Source organism: Astyanax mexicanus, chromosome 11 (genome assembly GCF_023375975.1).
Source record: "Astyanax mexicanus isolate ESR-SI-001 chromosome 11, AstMex3_surface, whole genome shotgun sequence".
NCBI classification, from domain to species: Eukaryota; Metazoa; Chordata; class Actinopteri; order Characiformes; family Acestrorhamphidae; genus Astyanax; species Astyanax mexicanus.
Genome location: NC_064418.1, coordinates 15,317,249 through 15,341,605, shown reverse-complemented (window position 1 = coordinate 15,341,605; position 24,357 = coordinate 15,317,249). Strand labels below are relative to the sequence as shown.

Below are 24,357 nucleotides of genomic sequence, written 5' to 3'. Positions count from 1 at the left end.
AGAAAAGTTCCTCTCGTCCTCCAGATGATCCTGTTTGCAGAATCATTTATTCAGCACAAGTAATAAACTACCTAAAACTCTGGATACAAGGTGAAAAAATGTAAAGAGCAGGAGCTATAGCCCTTTCAAATATAAAAATAACACTGTAGCTTGAAATATTTTTTTGCTAAATGCAGTCTGATTTCCTAATATAAAAATAGTGTGATAAACATTTTTGGTCATACCGCCCAGCACTAAAGTGCATAAATTGCTGTGTAAAATTCTTATATATCTTTTCTTATATATCTTTTTTTTGTACGAAATACAAACAACAGGGAAACACTATAAGTTAACAAACGTATTGACTTTAGAAAAACAACTAGAGAATCCTAAGACAGATGGGAGATTAGAATATGGTTAGGAAAAAAATTAAAACTACTTTTTGAGAATATTGAAAAAAGTAAAAGACAATTCAAAGACGAAACCTTTTTCTTAAAGGTAGATTCTAGATGCGTAGATTCTAAAACAATTATTTACTTAAGATACTTCTCGACATGCAAATTTAAAAAAATTTACAAACACTCTGACTCCTCAAATCTCATCCAAACAATCAGCAGCCATTAGCTCCTCTAAGCAGCTGTGAAAAGGGTGCAGGGGGAGCATCCGCCCCTGTGCAAATGCCTCCATGCCTTAAAGTTCACTTTATAGAGGCAAAACAGAGACAAAGTGCCCAACTGACTGCCTTTCATGTGGGGAAAAAAAGTTAGTCAGGGTGAGACAGCAATTGCACACCGGTCACAACTGAGATCTAGATCAGGCTGTAACAAGATAAAACGCTAGGCTAATCAAATGTAGATGTATTTGTTATCTGCTGAACTAAGCAGTATAATACTAGGACCTGGAAACTCCAACTCTAGTGGTATAACAGGCATGGCTTAGACTAGCGATGCATAAAGCTAGGTTAGCTACGGACAAAGTTCACATGAGCCAGTTTATAATATGACTTGTCGTTGCTTGCCATGGTAGAAGTTACTGAACTCATCTTGCAATGGATTGTGTAGATGCAGCCTCCTCAACTTGGCAACCCGAGTTAGCGTCACGTCTAGGGAGAGGTGAGCGGGGCAGACAACTGTCTGTAGTGTTTTGAAATTGGACTGCTGTAGCTATTTTACACACACTCTCTAATTTCCTAGATTTCCAAGTTATTGGTAATCAGAATGAGAGCTCAATATATTTTTTTATCTTGGTTGATCTGAGCTGAGGGGTGTGTTGCTGTATTAAAACCCTTTATTTAGACTAAAGCTCTTATAATGGAGGTTGAGATATGGCTCTATGGCTCTTGACCATCTCTCTAGTCCACTTTAGCTGGGCCCACCACCGCTGCACTTCGCTGTATGGAGATACCTGGCTGCTGACAGCGGAACCCGATCCCAGGCCACTCTGACAAGCTAATGGAAGCTCCCTCATATCTCTGCTGCTCCTTCTCTCTGCCTATCTCTGCGAGCAGTGGAGAAGTTCAAAGTGAACAAGACCGCCTGTGATCTCCCCCCGTGCTCCACAGTCACGGAGCGACTCTGGGCTGACAGCCGGCGTAAGACGAGAGGAGGAGCTCTCCTTCACTTCTCATCACTCTCAGAAATGACTGATCGGGAGATAGCAAGGAGGCAGGGGGAAATGAAGGAGCCAGGAGGAAGGGAGGTTGGGAGGGAGGCTGGCATCTGTGAGCAGTGGAGGGAAACAGTCTTCTTGTTGCAAAAATAACCTGAAATATAGTGATATTATTTTACAGCCATATCACCCACCCCTAGTTTTCAATAGTGTTGTAATTAATAATATCTAGAGATGCCGAGTTCCCTTTTTTTTGCTCCCAATTCAGAGTCGAGTTGATTTTGAGTATCTGCCAAAACCAAGTCCCGATCCGATACTTGGAAATGAAGTAAAAAAAAAAAAAAAAGAAGGAACACATCCAAGTTGACCGTTAAGGGTTTTTAAAATACATTTTTAATTATTATTTATCACAAATTAAATAAAATGTACTAAATGGCCATATAAATGATTTCCATGTAAAAATGCAACTTTTCTTAAATAAATAATAACAAATGTCATACAACAACAATTCTGTGATTAATCATAATTAAGATCAGATCATGATTATTTTTTAAAGCTGGTATTTTCCTGTATTTTTGGGCGGGATACAGTAATAATGTATGGTGTAGTGTAGTTTAGGCCTGGCAGACTAGATTTAGACTAAACGTTTTTTTACTGTATTATAATAGGATAGTTTTGATGCTTTTAACATATGTAATGAGTTTAAATAAGAGCTTTAATAGAGGACATAAAAACGAATGTAGCTGCATATATCGCTTTTTTTTGGTGGAAGCAAGTGATCAAACGAGCGAGTGTGTTAGAGAGAGAGAGAGAAAGAGAGAGAGAGAGAGTGAGTGCTCAACCGTCTATAGTGAACTCGTGGAGGAACAGCGTAATGTCACATTTTTGATACATCAGTGATCCGGATGCTTTCCACCTGATTCTAATCCTTTGGAAATCACATGATCGGATTGGGAACATACCTAATAATATTTTAATTATTTATAGTCCTGTCACAAATATTACATCATCGACCTATTGTACAATAAAGATGATGTCATTCATTTTTTCCAACATCAATATTGTCTGTTGTGTTTACTTCTGTGTATTTTAGTAAAGACGCTGATTAAAGCAAGGCAACAGCAGGTCTAATGCAAAGAGTGGCGCACATAAACATCAATCATGCTGTTGTAGTTACATACTTTCACCTCCAGAGTGAACAAAGTGCTGCATTAACTTTCCTTAATTGAGCCAAATATCATAACTTCTTGGTTGTGGGCTACAGTATTTAGCATACATGAAGGCCTGAGTGACTTCAGATTCTTCTAAATAGCAATTAGAAGCAATTAGAAGTATCTTTGAGGACAGATCTGCACACTCTTGAAACTTTAATCTCAGTGTCTTCATGAGGGAGAACCACCTGGAATGGTTTTCTCAGCGCCTTGAAGGAGTTCCTGGAGGTGCTGAACAATAGTTGCTGCTTTCAGCTCCAGCTGATCCCAAATAAACCCATTTTAGTTAGGTTTAGGTCAGGGAATTGTGGAGGATAAACACCTTTTTACGGTTTACTACCTATTTCCATATGTGTCTCTTAATTGTTAATTGACTGTCATCTTTGTTTTAGCTTATATTTTATGTCTATTTTCTACATGTTATCTTATTTGTAATTTATACAACAAATATTCTTTTTCTTATTCAGTATATTGTTGTGTGACTGGGCTGACTCTGTATGTGACAAATTTGAACTTTTAACTTAATTAAATAGACTAAATTTCAAAAACAACTCTGCACAAGGTAGATTATGATGACAATGAAACAAGAACTAAAACCAAGAGGCTTTTATTCTTCAGCTAGTTCCTTATTTGCAGTGAGCATCTGTTGTTTAACAGGTGCCTTTTAGAGCAGGTGTAGCAACAACATGAAAAACAGCCAAAAAGTGGCATCAATTCCATACAATAAGCTGTTCTGCAGAGGACTGTTCTGAGAAATGTTCAGTGATTCAGTGTAGGACTCTTCAGTAATAAACATATAAGGTTTTGATACACTAATTGGAATACAGTAAAGGGACTTCTTTGAATAAGCTTATGATGCTTAAAATGTTTTTTATTAATACAGTTTATGTAAAATAGGATGTGTTTAGAATTTCTAAGAAACAACAAGTCAATAGTGAGGAGTCATCTGGAGAAGCCATAGAGCTTCATACAGGTCATGATCCCTGATGTCAAGAACTGGCATAAGAGGTATAAAGCCCTCCAGCATTAAGCTATGGATCAGTTAAACTAATTTCTCTGGTCTGAGCCTAACAGCACTGTTACGAAATTCAGTGTAAAGCCTTCCCAGAAGTGAGGTGAGGTTGTTACTGCAACTCATGAATCATTTCTATGGGATTTTGAGAGGGACATCAGGGCAGTTTGTGCATTCCTGTTTAATTTCAGAATAAGTTTGTTGTGTTCAGAGTGTACACTCAATTTCTCCAAATCCTCTACAGTAGACAAACAGACTTGATGACATTTTTAAGCACATTTTACACACAATACCAGTTCTCGTTACAAACTGGAGCAACACAACTAACTATTCATCATCAATTACAGATGATATTGATGTTGTTGTAGCTAAATACAATCAAATCCACACATAAATCTTTAAACATCTAAAGCCTTTCCACAATAGTAAATGGTGATAATGCAGCACAGTGAGGATAACTGTACTTCAATTCAATATATATTTTGAAGAAAACTACATTTAGAATGTACACTTTCGAACACACACATACATAAATATGGATGGATGGATAGATAGAAAATCTTGTGGTAAAAGTGTTAAACAAACCAAAATACTCTGTGAAGCATTTAAGTGCTCTTATATGGGGTGCTGTTAACTTGCGGTTTCTGAGGCTGTTACCTCTGATGAATTTATCCTGCGCAACAGAAGAAACTCTTTCTTTTCTTAGAACATTACTTAAATAGGTCTATTCACTGTATACCAACTCTACATCTTCACAACACAACTAATGCTCTCAAACACATTCACGTTTGACAGGTACTGTGTATAGTGCACATATTATATGACCCAATGGTCACAAGCCATCACACCAAGCTGAAATGCTTGAATTTTTGCACCAGGAGTGGCATAAGGTTATCCAAAAGAAGAGTGTAAGACTGGTGGAGGAGAAAATGGCAAGATGCATGAAAACTGTGATTAACCAGGGTTATTCAACCAAATAATTCAACCAAATAATAACTCTTTAAACTTTATGAATATGAACTTGTTTTCTTTGCATTATTTGAGGTCTGAAAGCTCTGCATCTTTTTTATTTCAGCCATTTCTCATTTTCTGCAAATACATGCTCTAAATGACCATTTTTATATGGAATTTGGGAGAAATATTGTCAGTGGTTTATAGAATAAAAAAAAATCAGTTTACGCAAACATATACCTATAAATAGCAAAATCAGAGAAACTGATTCAGATTTTTTTTCACGAGCTGTATATATAATATTCTTGTTCTGGCTGACCACTCTGAAGCTGCGCAAGACAATCTGTGACAGAGGGGTTAACCAAGGGTCTCTTCATCCCTTCATTAGGACACACACACACACTGTTCCTAAATGGGAAGCTGCAACTGTCAGACTTGTCCCAAAGACAGGTGGGGGCAGGGGGAGGTCACCCACCAAACCAGTCCAGCTCAACAGGTTTCCTTGCATAGTAAAAATAAGGACCGACTGCAGACCTCCAATCTCAGATCCTCAGTCTCTCTCATTCTTTCTCTCTCTCTCTAATTATGTACAATAAACCTCGCCCACATCCCAAACTCCAGCTAAACACAGTCATTCCCAGCACACTGATCCAAGTTTAGCGCTCTTCACTGAAAGTTGCATCTCACCCGAGCTCTCTCTTCACCGGAACGCCTGTTCTGTCGAGTTATGCTATCCATCCATATGTGCTTCTTAACGGCACTGCGCATGGGCCAACCCACACTTTTTATATTTTCGTGTGTTTTTATGATAATTCCGTTTTCCTTGGGTGCAATAAACCTGTTTGAATGTTACAAAACTGTTAATTACAATTTTAAACGAATGGAAAATCAAAAATTAAAATAAACTATGAAAAATACAGTTTCCAATCACTTATGTGACCTTAACTTTACCTGATACAGTAATTTACACTAGGGTAGCACGGTTTGACACGGTAGCACAACTTGTCAGAACACCGGACCGGTTCCGAGTCTTGTTATAAAGTCCTGCAGCTAAAACCCAGACTTACCTCGCCCTCAGCCCGGTCCTGGTCCGGTCCCGGTCCTGTAAAACCCGACAAAGCGCTGAATTCCCCTCAGATAAAAACAAAACAACACAAACCCAGCCGAGCTCGCGCTCTCTCTCCGCGTGAAGCAGAGAGCGAGGCAGGCAGGGGGCGCGGCTAAAGAACCAAGAGGCGTGACCGAATATACATTACGGTATAAGCGATGGTGTGGTGGGCGTGGCCATTAGAGTTTATAGGCGCGGTTAGCGCAGTTACAGCAGTCGGTTGAAGAGCAAGGCACAGTCAAAACACATTTCAGTCCATTGCTGCGAGAATTTTATTGTATTAAGCGTCAATAATCACAAACATTCTAGTAAATGGAGAACATTTCTGATTTATGGTTTTAAAGTGCTAATATGTTGAATTCATTCATTGCATATTTATTGAATGCATAAATGTGGCAATTAGATATTTAAAATATCTAAAAATATATATATTTCACAATATATGTCTGGATGTTTTTCCTTTGTAAATAAAAAATATAAGTTTTATAAGGTTCAAAAATTACTTTTTAGCCACATAGCTTGATTTGAATGCCTTCAAACTGTTGGCAAAGCAATATAAACGTTTACACATCACAATTTCTTTTTCTTCATGAATAACAGATTATAGATTTCAGAATGACTTATACTGATGTCTGTTTCATTAAAATTCAATAAGGTCAGATAGATAAACTGCATTTTGATTCACTGGCATGGTGGTGGTGTATGAGGTGTTAATGTGTGTTGTTCTGGTATGAGTGGATTAGATACAGCAGTGCTGTTGAAGTTTTGAAACTCTGTGTTCACTCACTGTCCTTCACTTTATTAGACACTCCTACTTACAGCTGTTCAACCTTGTAGATAAAGTAAAGTCAGAGACAGAAGCTCTGAATCTGTTGCTGTCCAGTTTGTGTTGGTCATCCTCTAGTCCTTCATCAGTGATCACAGGACACTGCTGGTGGACAATTCTGAGTCCAGCAGTGACATTGATTTGTTAAAAAACTCCAGCAGCACTGCTGTGTCTGATCCACTCATACCTGCACAACACACACTAACACCCCATACACCACCACCATGCTAATCAGAGAAAGACCAAAGGAGTTTTTCCAGAGGTTTTCCAAGATGTCCACCTAAGATATCTACCATATGCTGACAGAACATGGTTTTCCTAATTTTAAGAGTTTATAACGTATAATACGACATACACATTTTTAAATTCCACAAAAAAAATGACACATGACAAAAAGTTGACAACTTTTTATTCCTTTTAACATTGACCCTCATATTTGAATGTTGCCATGCATTTCTCATAAACCAGAGAAATTCATCTTTGACAATTCTCTAGTTTTCGGAATAAAGACCCGTCAGACTCACGATTCATTTCTTTCTGATGATCCTGCTCAAATGAATCAGGGAGCATTGTGAAAACATGAACACATTACAGGACTAAACTGGGAGATCACAGGAATGAGGAATGAGTTTTCTGATCGGAGATGAAGGCGCTCAGACAACCACAGGTGAGGTTAGTCATAGAAAAACACTGAACAATATAAAAACACCGATATCTTATTTAAGGTACCGTTGGTGCCTCTGCTGTCAGACTGCCACGATTCAGAGTTAATAACTCAGTTAATAACTCAAGTTTCTTCTTAAGGTCCATTGGAAGTATATGTGTGTGTGTGTGTTTATTTGAGGTAATTCCCTCATGTGTTTACAAAGTATTGACTCTTTAAGATTAGACAGGACCAGTCGAAGTGTGTAGCACCACACCCATTTCACCACAAGGCCGTCAGTTCAGCCACTGCACTGTATACTGACCACGTGTTAATCTACACAAGAACAAAGCAGATACAGTATGAGTATTTTCACACATTCATCACACCAGTCTGTACTGATAGAACAATAAATCAGTGAGCAATAGTGACTGGCAATACAACACTGTGAGCAAAGAGTGTAACACTGTGTAGGACCGCTAATACTGGTGCTATAAGAGTGTAAGTGAGGGTAACCAATCTGAATGATGGATGGCAACAGACTGAATTGCACAGACTGAAAAAACAACAAAACATAACATAATATATGAGCAGTTTTATAATAAAATAATGCGTATTGAGCACCATTAAAGCAACAGTCCATAAGTTTTGGAGATTTAGTGACCTCTCTGGTGAGAATGTGAAATTGCACAGAGCATGTGGAAGAGCAATTACTTTTAACCAACCTATCAGACCACTCTGTTTAGAATCAATATAATAGACACTGCAGGGATGGTCTTGGTCATGATTTTTTTTGCCCTCCACTCAGGAATACCACTGCTTTTCAACTGCTTAAAATAAAGAGAAATCTTAGGGACTGCTGCTTTAAATATCATGAGAAAGTTTAGAAAATATAATGCAGATCTGCGCTTTCTTGTGGAATACTGCACGATGAACTGAGTGGCTGGTCAGCATCACGCACCAAGAGGTTTTGCACAGAAATTAATAAATAAATGAAATAATAATACAAAAATACAATCATTTAAATTAATACAAATAAATATGCAAAGAAAGTAATAAAGTTAAAATTTAAATAAATACATGAATAAATATTATACAAATACTTATAGAACAACATTAATACTGGGCTATAAGGCATCTGGGGAGACTGCTTTTTTTTGCAAAAGCACAAATTCTGTCTAAATTTCTTTGATATTTTCTTCTTGTCATTGTCCAGTCTTTAGAATGGTTACTTATGAGGAAAACTAAAAAAAAAAAAAAAAACATTCTTAACTTTCTGTTTAATGCCTGAGTCACACTACAGCACAATTAAAAGATTTTGAGGGCTAATAAGTCCCAAATTCAACTGTTCTTAAAGGGTCCAAAAATGGAATCCTGTTAATTTTGGAAAACAGGCTTTAAACTCAATTTAAACCCAATTAAAATGTTAATGTAAATTTGTTTTATTATTAATTTTTATAACCCCTTGTGAAAAGTATGTTTAGTGTGCTTTATCCCCAGATAAAATTACAGGGTGGTAAATAAGCTTATAAACTGCATGTGAGCATGTTTTTAACCCAACCAAAGTCATACACTTACTACTCACAATCCAATTTAGTTGTGAGTGCACTGATCTCAGTTTTTTGTGTTATCAAATTTTACTGTAAATTACATTATGCTGAACTGTAGAATATAACATGATTAATATTTTTGATTTAATTAGCTTTATTCTAGGGATAAAACACATCGGTAGTGTGATTCCGGCTTACTGTAAGAATATTTTATGTAACATAACTCCTCATAAATTCATAATACTGACAAAATGTTAGGGTAGCTGCTGTGCAAAAAGGTGTGCAAAAAAAAAAGATGCTCCTGATAGGACAGTGACTACTCAAAGGTTAATTACCCTAAATATGGCCTTTATGATTGGCTTCATCATGTGCACAATGTCTGTCTATATAAAAAAAAAAATCAGCACATTATTACTTGATTCTTTCATACCTACCTCCATGTATATACATTTCTCTTTGTGTTTCGTCCATCAACGGACACTGATTGACTTTTTCTCTAACTAATACTGACAACACTAAAAAACATACGTACAGATATCCCTGACTTTACACATGAAAAGAAACAGATGCAAATGAAACTGTCCAATGAGCAGTAAATAAATATTTAACTTAAACAGAAAGATTCAAAAATAAATAACATTTCAACACATTCTGAAATGACTCAAGTTATAAATAATCATTATAAAATACAAAATTCAGTCCGGGTTACTGACAGATTTCAGTGTATATATAAAAAACCCAAAATACATTCAGAGACCTTAAATCAACAGAGTTTAGGTTCTAAAGCAAACTACATTCCCAGTCATGTCTGGACTTGTTCTGAGTAGGCAATAAAAATAGGATTTACTGAGTCGCTGCCAATTAGAAGAACCCCAGAAAGACCCTTGAGTTGCACCTAAGGGTGTCCAGACATCGCTGTGTTCATTTCATGGGTTTGCTTTAGTGATTCGTACAGTTCAGATCCAGAAGAGTTTTTAGGGAGGAGGTCCAGATTTTTAACAGCTGGATCTGTACTGAATTCACAATTATTACAGATGACAATAGAGACGGAGACTAAAGGATTAAGTTCACAGAGCAGGTATGTTTAGTGGCTCAAATCTGACTGTTTTCCTCATATAAGACACAGGTGTGACACATATGTGACATCTGTGCGTCAGTGTAATTGGTTTCTGACATTTTTTATTCCGATTTGGGCATCTTCAATATGTTGTACTGAAATCTGTTACGTATCCGATTCGGACAATGCAGCGAAAAAAAAAAGCCTGTGAGAAGAAAGGAAAATGGACGACAGTAGTGAGTGAGGATTTCAGTGGTTGAATAAAGAGGTAACAAGAACTAGCACAATATTCCACTAGCACTCTTCTTCAACGTATTCTGCCGTGTCGGATCTCTTGGTTTGCCATGCGGGTGTGTCTGTAACAATTTTGAATTCAAATGAGGCAAAAAACAGTCTTAAGGTAGATTGTTAATTAACCTTATTTTAAAATATAGTTTAGTAAATCCAATTTCTGCTGTTTTCAGCCCCTCTTCCTTTTTTGAAAGGCATCTGTTGTGTGTGCGACAGCCTACTCTTGTCCGATTGGCTAGATGCAGCACAACGGTCATACTCATTTGCATAAAGCTGAACTCTGCTGTTAGTATTACCACATCAAATCATGCACCATGACCTCCTAACAGAGAACGCTATATTTAGCAATATTTCAAAAATGTTCCAATAAGGTAAGCCTGTAATATTATAGAAAGAATGTTCCAGGTGCGTTCCTAAAATGTGTGACCTAATAATGGTTTGTATCACAATGCTATTAGAACGTTTCTCACATAATGTTCCCAGCTAGATGAATACTAACATTATGAAAACATTATTGACGCAAGTGAAGTTTTCAGAACGTTTAAAAACGTTAAATTAAAACATGCTAAAAACATCCAGAAAACTTGAGAGAACGTTCTTTTTTGACATTACCTGTAAAGTTCAGAAAACTTTCTATTAGCCAAAAATTGTTAGCTGGGGGGCAGCTCTTAGATGCATTAAGGCTAAAATGGTAGCGTACAACTGCTCAGGAACTCTAAAGATATAGCCAAAATAAAAAGATTAAAAACAACATTTAAGAAACCAAGGACAAAGGACACAAACCAAATACGTCGGCATGGCTGAATATTATGCTGTTTTTACAGGAAGCTGGCACATATTCTTGTCGATAAGCCCAGCTGTCAGTCACTAGAACTCCTTCATAGCTGCTGTGATCCTGGCAAGGATGAAACTGAAACTTCACGAGAAGCCCAATGTGTTGTCCTTTAGCAAATGTGCATCAGTTACACGAATGTCAGATATGGGTCACGTTTTAAAAATAGCATGAACAACCTAAAATAAACATGTGGTTTGGTAAGAAATCAAGATTTGTGCTACTTGGGCACCTGCTGTGTGAACGTAACCAAAGAGAGAAAGAGTAGGGAGTTTACATTGCTGAACTGAACATAATGAATGGTTCATTGATTTTTAAATCAGGATGTGTGGTCAAACATGAGGTGAATACCTGAATAATCTCTGAAAAAAAACTCTCCTGTTCTCAACACAATCTGAGGTGACTTAAGTTGTATTCGTTTCCAGCAACAAAAAAGAGTCCGCCATGGAAAAATAATCAATAAAGTGACGGGACGAAGTCTGGAAGGAAAGAATTCCGAGTCAGCTCAAGATACGCCATTCCTCTTCCCTCTGAAACACACAGACAAAGGAAAGTTCAGCAGTCGAGTGAAGAAAGGCTGATGGATCACAGTTTGGTCCTGTGGAAGCCATTAGGCTGCATTTTCTCATGACTCTGTGACTCTGCTGGACATTAGTTATTGAACAACTCCCCCTAGTGGACACTGACAAAACTATTTTTAATGAAGAAAGTAAACGTTGGATCTCAAACTGGGTTACTATTGCATAATAAGAAGAAAAAAGAACCTGAGAACCCATCCATATACCCCTACTGTTCTTCAGTAAAGGCCTAATGGTTTAACCCTTTAAATTACCTCACTTTAACCCCACTGCTCTGTATGCAGTATTCAGTTAGAATCACTCTCTTTAATTTTAAATAACAAAATGAACTAAAACAGTTTGTAAAAAGAGAAATATCTGTGTATGAGTTAAACAGCGGCACAAATTAGCAGGACAATGTAATAGATAAAGATAAAGACTATTAAAACACAAACTCCACATAATTTTCTTTTTTACTAATTCTTAAGACCCTATCTTACACACTGTGCTCTTTGCTATATTACACCCCATCAACAGTCTATTTTCACGCCTTTCACCCGCATTGTTAAAATAGTGTTAGAGTTTAGGAATATATCTACACTGATGGGTGTGGTGGCCTGGAAGTGACGTGTGTTCAGGTTAATATCTGGCATTTTTCTATTTTGGCTGCGGGTAATACAGGTGCACCACTGACTGATTAAAACCCTGACAACAGTCAACAATGAGCCACCCAGTCATACCCTAGTGATGCAGGAGTGTTGCGTGCCCTCAGTGTGCCATACACCCCCGCTTCTTAAATGCATACATGGACGCCCTGCACCACGCAAACCCAATTTCTACCTCAACAACACTGAATAAAAATAAAACATTAAATGACATTGATGTTCCCGTAAATGAGCTGCTGGAGTACCTTCACAGCATGAACGTGCAGCACGCTGTTAAGATACGAATGCGCCAAAGTCCGAGCAAACTTGCCTCCTAAACGGAATGACAAGAGACACATTGATTGGTTTATTTTTTATCGCTAAAATAGGGCCCCTACAATATTTAAGCAGTTTCACGCATCTTGTCATTTTGTACATAAATTGCTTAAGATACACAGAACCAATTAAAAATTTAGACACACCTTCTCGTTTAATGCTTTTCCTTTACATTTACTATTATGTTCTACATTGTGTATTAATATTAAAGACATCTAAACCATGAAGAAACTTTTTCAATGTTTCTATTATTAAATTCATAAATGAATTTAATTTATAATACATTTCTGTGTTTAATTTGGTGTGAATTTCTATTTTTTGTTTTTGTGATATAATGTGTATGATATTGATGATACTGATTAATTGATGATAATTAATGATGCTTTTCATTAGTATTCATATTAGTAGCATTACAGTCTAACCTCTGAAGGTGCACATAAATTCCAGGTCCTTTAATATGTTGTGTATCGGTGATTTAACTTAGATGATTTAAAATAGCAATTAAAAAGACAGATTTAAGTACTTATTCTCTTAACTTTATAATCAGTTATAAACAAAAGCAACAAGTTATTATTGTTCATTTATCGAGTGTTCAAATATTTACAGTACAAGTCAAAAGTCTGGACATACATTTTTTTTCCCGACATTGTAAATTAAAACAAAAGGATTCACGTAGTAACTTAAAAGTGTTAAACAAACCAACATACTCTGTAAAGCATTTAGGTGGCTCTTATATGATGTGATGTTATCTTGCATTTTCTGAGACTGGTAACTCTGATAAACTTATCCTGTGCAACAGAAGAAACTCTTGCTCTTTCTTTTCTGGGGCGGTCCTGATGAGAGCCAGTTTCATCATAATGTTCTTGATTGTCTTTGTGACTGCACTTGAGGACATTCAAAATTCTTAAATTTTTGGTTTGACCGACCTTAATTTTTTAAAGTTTTCTTTACTTAGATGAGTAGTTTTTGCCATAATATGGATAAATAAAATCCTCAAATAGAGCTATTCTGTTCTGTTTACTGTTGACTGAGAAAATGCCTACATGTGCAAAACATGCAATTAAAGCAAGAGGTGCTACTTTGAAAAATCTAAAATCTAAAACATATTCTAGTTTGTTTAACACTCAATAATTATTATAATTAACTAATAATATTTCCATATGTGTTTCTTCAAAGTTTGAATGACTTTAGTATTAATCTAAACTGCAGAAAACTGACACTGGTAGTGTACATAGAAAAAGGACATAATATTTTACCAAATGTTCTTAACTTTTACTTGTATTTTTTTTGTATATTAAAAAAAATAATAATAGCAGGTCTTTAAAGTGGGAAAATTCAGTCTCATTTTGCTTTAAAAGTATATATATAATTTACATTTTTTTTTTCAATATTTAGGTATGTTACTACTGTATACAAAGTAAGAAAAATATCTGATAAATGTATAAGCAGGGTATAAGCACTGTATCACTAAAAGCAACACGGTATGTACTGACACTAAAACACCCATGCTTTTAGAGTTAATGTAAAAGTCCTGTTCTCAGTGATTTTCCGAAGCCTGCCGGCTCTTTGTGGACACAGAGCTTTTTGTGTCCATTATAAACACTTTCCTCCATCTTAGTCGAGCATCTGGCACCGGTGGCTAATGTTAGACCCACACTGCCGCTTCCAGACACATCACATGCTGCACAAACCTGATTAGTCAAGTTTTTTAGTGCGGCACAATTAATCTTCACACAGTACAAGAGAAGAGGACAAACCTGACCCAATCAGGGATTTGTAAAGCATGACACAGGGGTCGACGGACCTCTTCTTCTGTTAAATAGAGCTCTGTTTCTTCAGGAGTTACATCAAATTCAATTGATCACAACTTGGAGGACAAATCTGGTATTAAGGAAAGGGCAGCTGGAGGCATGTTAGCTTGTTTTTCTCAGGTCAAATTGAATTTAAAGGAAGAGAATTTGGAAGCATCCTGATGTGCCAGTCTGGGAACAGGGAGGGACAGAATATCCCAAAATCTCATCCGTAGATTAATACTAAAGTCATCCAACTAGCAAGGCACGATGCTATGCTCATTCCTATAAACAGTTTATTTTCACTCCCTCTGCCTGAATCATTTAAATAACGTCTGAGTTTAGAAATCAATCTACACTGGTGTTATCAAGTAAATTTCTGGCGTGTTTTTATCTTGGAGGTGGGAAATACAGGTGCCCCACTGAATGATTAAAACCCTGACAACAGTCAACAGTCAGCCGCCCAATCCTATCTTAGCCATGAAGGAACAAACACACATACGGACACACATCCAGCTTTTACATCAAGAATAAACAGAATAAAGAATAAAGTAACACTGCTGTTCCCTGAAATAAGCTGCAGGTCAGTATTCTCTGAAGAAATGCACCAAAAGCACAGCGCTGTTAAGATTGGTTCCTGCCTTTTGCACGTTTCGAGCCAGGCAAGTAGTGCTGGGCGGTATGACCAAAAAAGCATATCACAGTATTTTAAAAAAATTCTGACGGTTTCATGGTATATCTTGGTATTTTTATTATTATTTATTTATATATTTCTTTGCATGACAGGGCTTTTATATAGGTCTGTTACTTACTGTGGCTGTTAGGAGTACATATAATAAACACTAAGGCTTTAAATTAAGGCTTTGATTACTATTAGGTTTACTTTGTCCGACAAAATTACACAATAGTTAAGGTAATCAAACTTTATTAACAGAAAAACAGCTAAATTATGTAAACAATAGACCTTAAAAAGAGATAGGCCAACAACTTTAACACGACTTCCTTTACAAAACTAAATATTTTAATAATTAGTTCAAGCCATTAAAGGCCGTACAGTATTAAAACCAGCCACAATTCCCTTCTTTCTCCAGTTAACTAATACATTCAGTTCAGTGTGTAATAATATTATCCTTCAGGCTATAGTATTAGTATATTTAAACAGGGCTATAGGTACTGCTCACCTCGTATCCGCGAGTTTTATGTTGTTTTGTCACTTGCTGAATAAATGATTTTCTGTACTCTGGACTGTTTCTGGGCTCGTCTGGGGGATAAATTGCTGTTTTCAGGCAGGATGGAGTGAGGGACGAGTGTGATTTAGCTGCTAATATTACCCTATGCCGTAGTCTACGCCTATCCAGAGCGCAGCGCGTTCATACCTCTCAGCTCTGCAGGTTAAACCGGGAATGGGGGGGGTTATGGGGGGGGCCAGGTTACGCGGCGACAGAGCAAACACCAGCATTCCATACACCACTAAACAGATCCAAACACATTAATAAACACTTAGAATCTCATGGATGAACGATAAACAAATGATAATAACTATCGAAAACTTCTCCGCTAATATCCTTCCACTCCTGCTTCTTCTCAACTCTGGTCCAGGTGGTGCCAGTGCTTGGTAATTACTGGAGTGTTCTGATTGGTGCTTGAGCAGAGCACTGTCTGACCATGAGGAGGAAGGGGAGGGGTGTGTGTGCAGCTGGGAACAGCGAGTTTAGAGTGTTTCTTTGGATGCGCTGTTCTACAGTATGGTGCTGCGGTATGCGGTTTTCAAAAATTGCTCAACAACGCCCAGCACTACAGGCAAGATGTATTTTTTGTGGCCTCACGATACCAAAGACACACCGACACGCCCTAATTCAAGCTGTGCAATGCTGTGTAATCGTGTAATTTGTAGACAGGACTGTACCGTCTCTCAGTTCTTCATTTGCTGCTGCTGCTGCTCAGGCTGCTGTTGCTGCTCTGGTGGTAGTGCAGAGCCTGCTGATGGTGATGGTGGTGGCGGCGTGGGCTGGGTGTAGACTGGCCTCCTCCTCTGATGCTGTGACTTGGAGAGCCAGAGGCAGCTGGGTGATGATGTCCAGCACGGATGGGCTTGGCTACAGGAAGCAGAGTGGAGGTGAAAAATGAACCAGATCTGAGAACTTATCTAACTGACATGTACACTGACACACATTATTTATAGCATTTGACACTGACTAACATTCATTACATGCATTTGCATTATATGCTTACATTGCATTAGTTTACACACAACTCATTCAATTTAATTTATGGAAACAATTAAGAGACACATCTGGAATTATGTATTAAACAGTATAAAAAAGTGCTAAGTCTTCTACAATCCTCTGATCTAAACCTGAACAACTTGGATGGTGATTTGAGGTGATTTGGGATGAGCTGGAGCTTCACAGAGTGAAGGAGAAGCAGCAACTACACTCTAAAAAACAGAGGTACGATATGAGTACTTTTTTGTACATAATTGTACCCTCAAAGGAACAATATTGGTCTTTTCAGGGTCAGATTTGTTCCCTCTGAAGTACAAAGTAATTTCTAACAGCAATAAGTACAAATTTGTACCATTTAACCAGCCAAAGGGTACATTCAGTATTCTGTATCACTGTACCAATAAACAATATATATTTTAATTGCACATTTTTTATTTGAAAGCCAGGCAATTTTGGATCATCAAGTTTTTGAGCAATATTTAGTTGATGATAATGTTTATAATTTTTATAATCTTTACTGACACAAAAACCATGGGTACAAAAAAGGACAAAGGACAGGGAGACAAAAATGTTTTTTTGTTGGCCATATTTTTAACAATGCAGCAGTTTTGCGAAAACTGGTACCTCTGATGAACTTATTCTGTGCTCTTAAACTCTTGCTAAAATAGAAAATTACCCCAGAACCCCCTGAGAAACTAATCCTGTTGAGTTTAATTGAGTAGTTATTGCCATAATATGGATTAGAACATTGCTCCAATAGAGCTATTTACTGTATACTAATTCTACCTCTTCACAACTTTACAATTGATGCTCTCAAACACATAAAGAAGCAAAACATTTAAGTAATTAACTCTTGACATTGTTTGGATGAACTTAGTATTAATCTACAATGCAGAACATGTTAAAGTACTGAAAAAAAACCCATCAATTTAAGGTGTGTCCAAACTTTTGAGCGGTACTGTTTAAAGTAATCAAGTTGCAGCTCTGTAACTGACCGATCTGTGCCGTGTGGCTCCTCCTTGCTTGGTTCTTTGCTTTGACGGCCTCTTTAATGCGGTCCACCTCCTGCTGGTAGCGCTTGCGGTCCCTCATGGCGTTCTCCTTGGCCTCCCTCAGCGCCGCCTCCAGAGCCTTGACGCGCTCGGCTGTGGCCCGCAGACGCTTCTCCAGCTTCGGCAGCTCACAGCGCAACTCTGCGTTATCACGCACCAGCTGCAGAGAGATGAGAGACAGAGGGTCAGAACAATAGGGGCACAAAGCAGGGAGTAGGAGTCCTGCCATTGTCTAATGAAACTGAATGAAGAAGACTGAAGCAGAAACAAGAGCACAGACCTGTTTATGGACTTTGGTGAGTTGTTCCAGATTATTCTCCAGGAAAATGATCTTCTGCTTCTGAGCCAGGCTGCCACCCTCCTCCGGGTCCAGCTCCACGCTCTGTGAGGACAGAAACAGGTCATGAGATGTGATTGCTTGGTAAGGTGCTCTAAAATATTGAACTATGTTTATCTTAGTAAAGCTGAATAATGGGAGTTCAGTACATGAAAGTGACATATTGTGAACCTAAAATACTGTTGTTCCTTTTTCAAAAGAACCTCCAGTAGAATCAAAATAGAAGTGGAAAAAGGTCTGATTCCAAAACTGTTACATCACAGTCTAGACTAATTTTATTTACATAAACCCCCGCTCACTATTAAAAGCCCCTGTCTGGTCTGGAATAACGTATTCATGTTATCCAAAAATTTAGGTCATCTCAGCTCATCATATATTACCCAACTTTCACTATGACTGTCAGTTCCGAGTGCACCAGAGTCTCCAGACTAGAGCCAATTAGCACAGACTCAACACTAGGGGTGTGACGAGATCTCGCGAGATTAAAACGTGACGATATTTTTTCATCAGGCTTAAACCTGTCTCGTGGGGAAAAAAACAGTTTAGCGTGGACTTTTAAAGAAGGATCTGGCAACACAGTAGCGATTGCAGCGAGTGTGTTGGCCGAGCAGTGAGATCAGCTCTCAGCAGAAGAGGAAAATTCGGGCATTTGAATAGAAGCTGCTTCTGCTACTTTTAAGTTGTATGTCTGGTTGCATTTTGGCTCCAGTGGAACCAATAAACGGTAACAGAGTGACCAACAAGACACAAACCATATATAAATACTGTAAGTAAATCGAACACGTGACTGTTTCATAGGCAGTTTCCCTTAACTCTGTACTATATTTAAAAAAAAATGTTTCTGTTTGCACTTCAAGCATAGTCTTAATATGACTGGCTATGGTTAAGCATAGTTAAATTACAAGAGATTTAGGAGAAAAAACACAAACCCTAGGCTTAATATAACTGGTTGTGGTTTGCAATTATAGTTTGCACTACAAGACCTAGAAAAGTTTTAAATTTATTTTTCCTTTTATTTCTATTTCTTATAAAATCAATGTGTGAGAAACCAGTCTGTTAAGTTTGTGTTATATGATTTTGTCAAATAAAACTCTAGTTTTCAAGCCATTTTTCATTTTTGACGTTTTCTTTAAAATTTTATTTTTAAATCCCTTCTTGTCTCGTCCTCGTGAACCCAGTATCGTGTCTCGTCTTGTCTCGTGATATTAGTGTCTCGTCACACCCCATCAAATTGAAAACCTCTGGAATATAATAAAGAGGAAGATGGATGATCACAAGCCATCAAACCAAACTGAACTGCTTGAATTTTTGCACCAGGAGTAAAGGCATAAAGTTATCCAAAAGCAGTGTGTAAGACTGGTGGAGGAGAACATGCCAAGATGCATAAAAACTGTGATTAAAAACAGGGTTATTCCACCAAATATTGATTTCTGAACTCTTAAAACTTACTTTATGAATAAGAACTTGTTTCCTTTGCTTTACTTATAAGGTCTGAAAGCTCTGCATTTTTTTATTACTTCAGCCATTTCTCATTGTCTGCAAATAAATGCTTTAAATAACAATATTTTTATTTGGAATTTGGGAGAAATGTTGTCCGTAGTTTATAGAATAAAACAACAATGTTCATTTAACTCAAACATATAACTATAAATAACAAAATCACAGAAACTGATTCAGAAACTGAAGTGGTCTCTTAATTTTTTTCCAGAGCTTTATATCCTTATCCTATGAGTACCGGTAATATGCTAGAAGCTGTCACTGAGTTTGCAAAACATGCTAACTACAACTGTCAACAGCATGACCCATAGAAACAGACAGCTGTGAGAACTATTCAACCTTAGGTTTATCTGATAATGTTGCTCAAAGAGAGCTGACATTAATGAGGCAGTGGCATATTAATTTCACTTTGCTCATGATGAGTCAATGCTACAGTTTTCCTGAGTCTGCAGGAAACATCTCAAACAGGCCACATGTTTTTTCCTCTTTCCTCAGCTGGAGCCCACACATGCCCCATCAGTCATTCAGCTCCTGGCATCAGAAACAAGCTTCACAGCCAGGGGATGTGACTGGACCTGCCAAGAGTAGGTAGGTCCCACCCAAATACTCATAGGAAATGTGGGGAAGTTTGGTAATGCTGATTCAAAAATAACAATGAAGGGCGCTGAGTGGTCCAGCGGTCTAAAGCGCTGCCACTGTGAGCTGCCAGCGCTCAGAGGGAGCAAAATTGGCCCTGTTCCCTCCGGGTGGGTAGATGGCGCTCTCTCCCCACATCACTCTAAAAGGTGATGTCGATCAGCACAGGGCGTCTGTGAGCTGATGTATTGGAAACGAGCTGCTGCGCTTTCCTCCGAGCGCGCTGGCTACTTGGCAATGCTGCATCAGCAACAGCTGGAAAAGAAGCGGTGGCTGACTTCGCATGTATCGGAGGAAGCATGTGTTAGTCTTCACCCTCCTTCTGTGTTGGGGCATTACTAGTGATAGGGGGAGTCCTAATGAGTGGGTTGGGTAACTGGCCGTGTAAATTGGAGAGAAAATGGGAAAAATTTGAAATAAAATTATATTAAAAAAATTAAATAACAATGAAGATACAATAAGGTTGTGGGAACACTCACCCTACTGACACGTGTGTTGAGTTCATCAATAAAGAGCTTTCGGAGGTTGTGGAGCATCTGTAGCTCTTTTGCCTGGAGGGTCCAAAGAAATAAAGTTGTTAAAGATTAAAAACGCTAAAAATAAAGTCAGTAATCACTCAGATTCATTAAGAGATAAAAACAATAACTAGACCGTGTATATTTTACACAAAAAAATATTTAGCTGTACTTTGTGTTGCAGTTTCGCATACTTTTCACAGAATTTTCAGAGGGATTATGGGATTATTATAGTCACTAACTACATTTTCCTTTCAATTTCATTTAAAAAGATATGTGTAGTCTATAATGCATACAATGTAGTCAAAAGTATAGTAACATGTTTAGTCATTGTTTCTTCTGAAATCAAATGCATTAAAAGAGTTTATCCTGCTTTTGCTGGAGTAACTGTCTCTACTAAGCAAGGCTCTACTCTACTTGATTTCTACAAGATTTTGGAGCAAGACCATTGCTGTGAGGATTTAATTGCATTTAGCGACAAGACGTCAGGATGTTAGATGACCACCACCGCATCTCATCCTCATCCTCATCTTCATGCTTCATCCCAAAAGTATTGGATGGAACACAATCAATTCAGAGAAAATAGTTCCAGTGCTCCACAGCTCAGTGATGATTGGCTTTATACAAAACCCAATCCTGGCATTAGGCATGGTGTCAATGGGCCCTATTTTAGAGGTCTATAGTGCACCAGTCAATTATGGATCAATTAGAAGCAGTGTTCACTGTACACATTTGGACATATAGTGTATCCGCCTCACTTTTAGCAATGGAAACCACTGACAAGACAATAGTTTGTGCCTAGCCATTATAAACAGTTTTTTATTGGGCATCCTCAAGCCTAATGGGTGGGCGATATGGCTCTAAAATGATATCACGATATTTCAGGGTATTTTTGCGATAACGATATACTTGGCCATATAGGAAAATAATTAATTAATTTCAGGAATATAGTATAAGAGTATAACAGCATAATCATAATGTGGCAAAATAAATAATATAGCATAAAATAATATAATGCAGCAAAAAATATTGCAGAATCTTTAGTGCATGAATATAAACTGCAAACTAAAACAATTATACATACGATATATTGTATACGATATAATATTGCCCACCCCTACTCAAGCCCTTCCTCTGAGGTCAATTTCTGAGAATAGCGAGTAGTAGTGAGTAGTGGTATTGTGTTCCCTGGAATGATGAAGCTTTGTTCAGTACTTTTTGGATTTAAACATGCAACAGGAATGTAATAATTCTCTTAATTATTCATGGGTGTGTTTTGGGCGTACCGTGAAATAAACCAATCAGTGTGCCAGTTGTCATTCCCTTTAAGAGCCAGGTGCGCTCTGACTTTGGCAGGTTCGTATCTTAACAGCACGATGCTTTTGTGTGTCTCAGCAGAGGATACTGACCTGCACATTACACTGTGAAGGTACACCAGCAGCTTATTTTAGGGAACAGCACTGTTATTTTATTCTTTATTCTGTTTATTATTAAGGTAAAATTCAGGTTCGCGCTGTGTGTGTGTGTGTGTTTAACGAGTGGGGGTCGTACTCGTCACTTTTATTGGCCAAAATAGCAAGCAATTTACCTGAACACACCTCATTTCCAGACCACCACGCCTATCAGTGTAGATTTATTATTATTATAACTCTGACAAGGCATGTGCATGTGCAAGGCATGAAAATAGCCTGTTGATACGGTGTAAGATAGGAATGAGCATTGCAGTGTGCCTTGCGAAACTCCTGCATCGAACTTCTGCCGTAGCCTACGTGTATCCAGCGAGAGTGCACTACACAGCAGAGTGCATTTATACTTCTGTGTGCACGTATCAGCTGCTTTGCATTTAAACAGCGAAGAAAGGAATGCATGGGCGGGAGTGCAAGGCTTGGAGGACCGGCTGTCAGCGTTGCACAGTTACATTTCCAGACAGGAAGCATAAATTGGCCTTAGCATACTGGCTGCTGAATGCAATCAAAACCTTACAGAAATGTCACAAAATCTGGTATATATCCTTGCCTGAATAGTAGAGACAGTTACTCCAAAAAAAGTAGGATAAACTATTTTAATGCCATTTATTTCAGAAGAAACAGTGAATAGTAAGTGACCCAATACTTTTGTCCACACATTTTGTCCATACTTTTAAAACACCACATCACTTGTTTACTTACCACCGTCTCCTCAAGACCCTTCAGGTCCTCCCTGGCCTGCTCCCGTTTCTCATTCAGTAAGCTGATGTATAGAAAAGAAACACAGGTAAACTTCAGTGCATCACAAGCCTCACTTTGCATTTTTCCAACCTGAGCACACTCATCCTTCATGTTCATCCACATCAATCTACTTACACCAGTTTCTGCAGCTTCCTGTCCTTCTCCTCCTCCTCCTTTCTGAGCTTGTCGTAGTCCGAGAGGAGTTTTTTCTGCTCCAGCTCAAGAGCCTGGTTCAGACTGAGTGAGAATAAACATGTGTCAGGTCATATGACCAGCAGAACGATCTTAGGCTCTTAGGATCTTAATTTCACATGCATCCCAATGGTAAGGACCCCACAGGATTTTATTATTAATTTATATTATTTTTTGGGTGGTGGATCATTTATTCTCAGCACTGCAGTGACACTGAAAGGTATGATGGTGATGTATTAGTAGAGTGAGTTGTGTTGGTAAGAGTGAATCAGACAGCTGTAGTTTTTAAACACTTCAGAATCCCAGCTGGACTAAGAATAGTCCACTATTATTAGTTTTTATTATTATTATTATTAGTTTATTATTAATAAACTATTAATAATAATATTATTAGTTTAACATTTTTTTCGCACAAAATGTCTGGATACTGATAGACAGGGCCTTATTCCGTGATATGTATGTAAATACATGATGTGTTAAAATTCCAATTGAAATGTGAAAAAATAACATTTAAAAAAATTATTGACGATAAAAAAATACACAAGCTGCCTGAGAAGAAAAAACACAATTTGTTTAGCTCTTAACTCTTTCAGCTCGTCCAGGATCCTCTGCTTCTCATCAATCTCGTCTCTGAGGCGCGAGAGCTGCTTCTGGTGGGCCTCACGGTGAGTCTCCATCTGCTCCTCAAGGGCAATCTACACACAAATGTAGAATGTTTACACACATATATTAGTTTTAATTTTAAATGAAACACAAATTTACTGTAATACACTAACATGCCAAATGTGATAGGACACAAGTATGTGAACTGATCATGTAGTGGTCAAAAGAGTTTAGGAACCACAGCAAAGTTCTGGGGAGAATAGTGCAAAAATGGTCCGACGCTTGGTGATCAATAAATATAAACCTGCTGTTAGAACTGCAAAGGGTCTATAAGTTTAGAATGGGACTTCATAAAAGCTCTTGAAGGTGTAATGTGTAACTGTCCAAATAGTTTTGTCCTTATAGTCTATCTATGATTCTTCACATGAAGATTTGAATAGCTCTGGAAATATACAGTTGTGGTCAAAAGTTTACATACACTTGTAAAAAAACATAATGTTATGGCTGTCTTGAGTTTTCAATAAGTTCTACAACTCTTATTTTTCTGTGATAGAGTGATCGGAACACATACATGTTTGTCACAAAAAACAGTCATAAAATTTGGTTCTTTCATAAATTTATTATGGGTCTGCTGAAAATGTCACCAAATCTGCTGGGTCAAAAATATACATACAGCAACAAAATTTGTCAATTTTGGT

The 24,357-nt window shown here is 37.7% G+C and overlaps 2 protein-coding genes across 2 annotated transcripts in view; both read right to left on the bottom strand.

Moving 5' to 3' along the window:
• lypd6b (LY6/PLAUR domain containing 6B) overlaps nt 1-5,972 on the bottom strand; it is a 70,685-nt gene extending 64,713 nt beyond the window's left edge. Inside the window, exon 1 of the mRNA XM_049484984.1 lies at nt 5,829-5,972. The gene's annotated coding sequence lies outside the window, so the exon portion shown is untranslated. The remainder of the gene's footprint in view (nt 1-5,828) is intronic.
• Nucleotides 5,973-7,087: 1,115 nt separating this feature from the next.
• Nucleotides 7,088-24,357, bottom strand: part of kif5c (kinesin family member 5C) — a 70,698-nt gene continuing 53,428 nt past the window's right edge. The window contains exons 19-26 of the mRNA XM_049485055.1: nt 23,642-23,751; nt 23,000-23,101; nt 22,826-22,886; nt 20,622-20,693; nt 17,953-18,054; nt 17,616-17,832; nt 16,302-16,491; nt 7,088-11,598 (exon numbers count right to left, since the gene is read on the bottom strand). Of these exons, the coding sequence (XP_049341012.1) occupies nt 16,316-16,491; nt 17,616-17,832; nt 17,953-18,054; nt 20,622-20,693; nt 22,826-22,886; nt 23,000-23,101; nt 23,642-23,751 (840 nt within the window). The 3' untranslated portion in view covers nt 7,088-11,598; nt 16,302-16,315. The remainder of the gene's footprint in view (nt 11,599-16,301; nt 16,492-17,615; nt 17,833-17,952; nt 18,055-20,621; nt 20,694-22,825; nt 22,887-22,999; nt 23,102-23,641; nt 23,752-24,357) is intronic.